Raw genomic sequence first — 6,000 nt, 5'->3', positions numbered from 1 at the left:
CCTCTGCTCTAAGGAGAACAACCCCAGCTTCTCCAGTCTATCCATGTAACGGAAGTGGTAATGCCAGGTAGTCAATCAGCTTCGATGGGCGAGCCACATTATCCGCATGCCCGATACTAGACTCCTGAAACAAGCACTCTATTCCGAACTACGTCACAGCAGGCGAGCCCCAGGAGGACAGAAAAAACACTTCAAGGACACCCTCAAAGCCTCCTTGGAAAAATGTAACATCCCCACCAACTCTTGGGAATCCCTGGCCCAAGCCCACTCAAAGTGGAAGAGAAGCATCCAAGAAGGCACCGAACACTTCGAGTCTCTTCACCGGGAGCATGTGGAAGCCAAGTACAAACAGCAGAAGGAGCGTACGACAACACAAGCACCCCACCCACCCATCCCTCCGACCACCGTCTGCCCCACCTGTGACAGAGACTGCAGACCCCGCATTGGTCTCTTCAGTCACCTGAGAACTCACACTAATGTGGAAGCAAGTCATCCTCGATTCCAGGGGACTGCCTAAGAAGAGAAGATACCCATCGTACTGGTACCCATGCCAATGGTGCCTGTGATGCTAATGGTGGCAGAACCAGGCAGGTTAATCACCAGCAGGGCCATGGAATGGTGCCAGGCATTTGGTGTGGAAGCAAGTTATCTTTGATTCCGGGGGGACTCCCTAAGAAGAAAAGAAGATAGCCATAGAAACATAGAAAATAGGTGCAGGAGTAGGCCTTTCGGCCCTTCGAGCCTGTACCACCATTCAATAAGATCATGGCTGATCATTCCCTCAGTACCTCTTTCCTGCTTTCTCTCCATACCCCTTGATTCCCTTAGCCGTAAGGGCCATATCTAACTCCCACTTGAACATATCTAATGAACTGGCATCAACAACTCTCTGCGGCAGGGAATTCCATAGGTTAACAACTCTCTGAGTGAAGAAGTTTCTCCTCATCTCAGTCCTAAATGGCCTACCCCTTATCCTAAGACTATGTCCCCTGGTTCTGGACTTCCCCAACATCGGGAACATTCTTCCCGTATCTAACCGTCAGAATCTTATACGTTTCAATGAGATCCCCGCTCATCCTTCTGAACTCCAGTGAGTAAAGACCCAGTTGATCCAGTCTCCCAGTCTCTCCTCATATGACAGTCCAGCCATCCCTGGAATCAGTCTGGTGAACCTTCGCTGCACTCCCTCAATAGCAAGAACCTCCTTCCTCAGATTAGGAGACCAAAACTGAAAACAATATTCCAGGTGAGACCTCACTAAGGCCCTGTACAACTACAGTAAGACCTCCCTGCTCCTGTATTCAAATCCCCTACCTATGAAGGCCAACATACCATTTGCCTTCTTCACTGCCTGCTGTACCTGTATGCCAACTTTCAGTGACTGATGAACCATGACACCCAGGTCTCGTTGCACCTCCCCTTTTCCTAATCTGCCGCCATTCAGATAATATTCTGCCTTCGTATTTTTGCCCCCAAAGTGGATAACCTCACATTTATCCACATTTTACTGCATCTGCCATGTATTTGCCCACTCACCTAACCTGTCCAAGTCACCCTGCAGCCTCTTAGCGTCCTCCTCACAGCTCACACTGCCACCCAGTTTAGTGTCATCAGCAAACTTGGAGATATTACACTCAATTCCATCATCTAAATCATTAACATATATTGTAAATAGCTGGGGTCCCAGCACTGAGCCCTGCGGCACTCCACTAGTCACTGCCTGCCATTCTGAAAAGGACCCGTTTATCCCGACTCTCTGCTTCCTATCTGCCAACCAGTTCTCTATCCACGTCAGTACATTACCCCCAATACCATGTGCTTTGATTTTGCACACCAATCTCTTGTGTGGGATCTTGTCAAAAGCCTTTTGAAAGTCCAAATACACCACATCCACTGGTTCTCCCTTGTCCACTCTACTAGTTACTTCCTCAAAAAATTCCAGAAGATTTGTCAAGCATGATTTCCCTTTCATAAATCCATGCTGACTTGGACCGATCCTGTCACTGCTTTCCAAATGCGCTGCTATTTCATCCTTAATAATTGATTCCAACATTTTCCCCACTACTGATGTCAAGCTAACTGGTCTATAATTACCTGTTTTCTCTCTCCCTCCTTTTTTAAAAAGTGGTGTTACATTAGCAACCCTCCAGTCCATAGGAACTGACCCAGAGTCGATAGACTGTTGGAAAATTATCCACTATTTCTAGGGTCACTTCCTTAAGTACTCTGGGATGTAGACAATCAGGCCCCGGGGATTTATCAGCTTTCAATCCCATCAATTTCCCTAACACAATTTCCCGCCTTATAAGGATATCCTTCAGTTCCTCCTTCTCACTAGACCTCGGTCCCCTAGTACATCCGGAAGGTTATTTGTGTCTTCCTTTGTGAAGACAGAACCAAAGTACTTATTCAATTGGTCTGCCATTTCTTTGTTCCCCATTATAAATTCACCCGAATCCGACTGCAAGGGACCTACGTTTGTCTTCACTAATCTTTTTCTCTTCACATATCTATAGAAGCTTTTGCAGTCAATTTTTACATTTCCGGCAAGCTTCCTCTCGTACTCTATTTTCCCCCTCTTAATTGATTCCTTTGTCCTCCTCTGCTGAATTCTAAATTTCTCCCAGTCCTCCGGTTTGCTGCTTTTTCTGGCTAATTTGTATGCTTCTTCCTTGGATTTAACACTATCCTTAATTTCCCTTGTTAGCCACGGTTGAGCCACCTTCCCCGTTTTATTTTTCTTCCTTTCTTCCTTTCATATTCTTCCTTTTCAAATCGTTTCCAATTCCCTTTAAATGTGGTTATAGTTTCTTTCTCAAACTGTATTAAAAAAAAACACTGATATTGATTATAAAGCTTCCAAATACTGCAAGGAAAGGGCACTTAGGAACATTGCAAGGAGACAGAGTTGGAGATTAACTTGATGGTCACAGAATTCGGTCTCTCCATACGTGAGGATCTCTCTCTCTCGCTGTCTCTTGCTGATTCTAGGGATGATAATTGAAATGAATTTGGACAATTTCTATCGAGTTACTGTTCCAGACAGGGATGTACAATTGTTGAAGTTCATCCATATGATCTTTAAAGGTTTGCCATTGCCTATCCACCGTCAACCCTTTAAGTATCATTTGCCAATCTAATCTAGCCAATTCACGCCTCATACCGTCAAAATTAACTTTCCTTAAGTTCAGGACCCTAGTTTCTGAATTAACTTTGTCAATCTCCATCTTAATAAAGAATTTTACCATATTATGGTCACTCTTCCCGAAGGGGCCTCGCACAACAAGATTACTAATTAGTCCCTTCTCATTACACATCACCCAGTCTAGAATGGCCAGCTCTCTGGTTGGTTCCTCGACATATTGGTCTAGAAAACCATCCCTAATACACTCCAGGAAATCCTCCTCCACCACATTGCTACCAGTTAGGTTAGCCCAATCAATATGTAGATTAAAGTCGCCCATGATGACTGCTGTACCTTTATTGCACACATCCCTTATTTCTTGTTTGATGCTGTCCCCAACCTCACTACTACTATTCGGTGGTCTGTACACAACTCCCACAAGCGTTTTCTGCTCTTTGGTATTCCGTAGCTCCACCCATACCGATTCCACATCATCCAAGCTAATGTCCTTTCTTACTATTGCATTAATTTCCTCTTTAACCAGCAACGCCACCCCACCTCCTTTTCCTTTCTGTCTATCCTTCCTAAACGCTGAATACCCTTGCATGTTGAGTTCCCAGCCTTGGTCACCATGGAGCCATGTTTCCGTGATGCCAATTACATCGTATCCGTTAACTGCTATCTGCGCAGTTAATTCGTCCACCTTATTCCGAATACTCCTTGCATTGAGGCACAGAGCCTTCAGGCTTGTCTTTTTAACACACTTTGACCCTTTAGAATTTTGCTGTAAAGTGGCCCTTTTTGTTTTTTGCCTTGGGTTTCTCTGCCCTCCACTTTTACTATTCTCCTTTCTATCTTTTGCTTCTGTCTCCGTTTTATTTCCCTCTGTCTCCCTGCATAGGTTCCCATCCCCCTGCCATATTAGTTTAACTCCTCCCAAACAGCACTAGCAAACACTCCCCCTAGGACATTGGTTCCGGTCCTGCCCAGGTGCAAACCGTCCGGTTTGTACTGGTCCCACCTCCCCCAGAACCGGTTCCAATGCCCCAGGAATTTGAATCCCTCCCTACTGCACCACTGCTCAAGCCACGTATTCATCATGCTGGTGCCCATGCCAATGGTGTCTATGCTGCTGGTGGTTAATCACTAGCAGGGTAGCAGGCATGGCCTGTACAGTAGACACCTCAAGTCACTGGAGAAATACCACCAACAATGTCTCCGCAAGATCCTATAAATCCCCTGGGAGGACAGACCCATCAAAGTTAGCGTCCTCGATCAGGCCAACATTTCCAGCATTGGAGCACTGACCACACTTGATCAGCTCCGTTGGGCAGGCCACATTGTCCGCATACCAGACACAAGGCTCCCAAAGCAAGCGCTCTACTCGGAACTCCTTCACGGCAAATGAGCCAAAGGTGGGCAGAGAAAACGTTACAAGGACACCCTCAAAGATACCCTGATAAAGTGCAACATCCCCACTGACACCTGGGAGTCCCTGGCCAAAGACCACCCTAAGTGAAGGAAGTGCATCCGGGAGGGCGCTGAGCACCTCGAGTCTCATTGCTGAGAGCGTGCAGAAAACAAGCGCAGGCAATGGAAAGAGCGTGCGGCAAACCAGTCCCACCCACCCCTTCCCTCAACGACTGTCTGCCCCACCTGTGGCAGGGACTGTAGCTTTCGTATTGGACTGTTCAGCCACCTAAGGACTCATTTTTAGAGTGGAAGCAAGTCTTCCTCGATTCCGAGGGACTGCCTATGCTGAGGACCGGGCATGGGCAATGTTGGTGGTGGCAGAACCAGGCAGGTTAATCATCAGCAGGGTACCAGGCATGGGCAATGCTGGCAGTGCTGGTGCCAGGCAGGTTAATCACCAGCAGGGTACCAGGTATGGGTAATGCTGGTGGTCGTGGCAGAACCAGGCAGGTTAATCATCAGCAGGGTACCAGGCATGGGCTATGCTGGCAGTGCTGGTGCCAGGCAGGTTAATCACCAGCAGGGTACCAGGCATGGGCAATGCTGGTGCCAGGCAGGTTAATCACCAGCAGGGTACCAGGCATGGGCAATGCTGGCAATGCTGGTGCCAGGCAATGTGGCGGTGCCAGCTGTCGCGGTGCCAGCTGCGGGAGTTGCTCGGTGCGGCGGGCGCAGGGAGCCTCTTGCCCCGCCTCCCGAGCGGCGGGCTCCTTGTTCCGGAAGCCGGCGCCGGGCTGCAGGTGCGGGGAAATGGCGGCCGGTGACTGCGATGTGGCGATGGCTCCGGAGCCCGGGTCAGCGGGGGAGGCGGCGGCGGACACGGAGAGGTACCGGGCGGGAGGAGCGGGACTGCCGGAAACCCCCACCCACAGCGGGGCGGGCGCGGGGGGGGGGAGAGAGAAAACCCAGGCCGAGGGGGACCTCAGCCAAGGCAACAAATAAAAGCGGCAACCGGCTCGGAGCCTCGGCCTCGAGTACAAACGCTGCCAGCTTCGGGGCTCCTGCTCCGGCCCCGGCCCGAGCCCCGGAGACGGGATGCGGGCCCGGAGCAGGCGGTTAGGCTCCGCCGCCCGAGCCGCCGGCTCCAGTCCGAAGAGAAGCGCGGCAGCTGCTGGCACGCAAGGCCGAGGCCGAAGCCACAATTTGGGCCCCAAACCCTCAGCAACGAGACCGGCTTAAACTCCCCCCCCCCTGGGGCCCGGGGCCAAATCCTCTGAGTGATTCATTTTATTTTTTTAAAATAAAAAGAAACCCACAAAATATATTTTGGAATGTAAACATTTTCTCTGGATTACTGGAAACAATTGGCTATTTTTAAACCTTGGTGCTGCAACTGCCCTTTGTTTGTGTTATTCCCATGTCTGGGGGTCCCACTGCTGCATTTAATTGTGATTTATGTGTTT

The 6,000-nt window shown here is 49.4% G+C and overlaps 1 protein-coding gene across 2 annotated transcripts in view; it reads left to right on the top strand.

Annotated features, from left to right (window-relative positions):
- The first annotated feature begins 5,306 nt into the window (after window positions 1-5,306).
- dnajc7 (DnaJ (Hsp40) homolog, subfamily C, member 7) overlaps window positions 5,307-6,000 on the top strand; it is a 52,221-nt gene continuing 51,527 nt past the window's right edge. Inside the window, exon 1 of one of the 2 annotated variants that reach the window (XM_070864307.1) lies at window positions 5,307-5,424. In XM_070864307.1, coding sequence (XP_070720408.1) covers window positions 5,348-5,424 — 77 coding nt within the window. In that variant the 5' untranslated portion in view covers window positions 5,307-5,347. The remainder of the gene's footprint in view (window positions 5,425-6,000) is intronic. The other variant, XM_070864308.1, reaches the window with a different exon arrangement.

Source organism: Pristiophorus japonicus, chromosome 21 (assembly GCF_044704955.1).
Source record: "Pristiophorus japonicus isolate sPriJap1 chromosome 21, sPriJap1.hap1, whole genome shotgun sequence".
Lineage (NCBI taxonomy): Eukaryota > Metazoa > Chordata > Chondrichthyes > Pristiophoridae > Pristiophorus > Pristiophorus japonicus.
The sequence above is the reverse complement of the archived record's forward strand: the minus strand, read 5'-3'. Positions and strand labels throughout refer to the sequence as shown.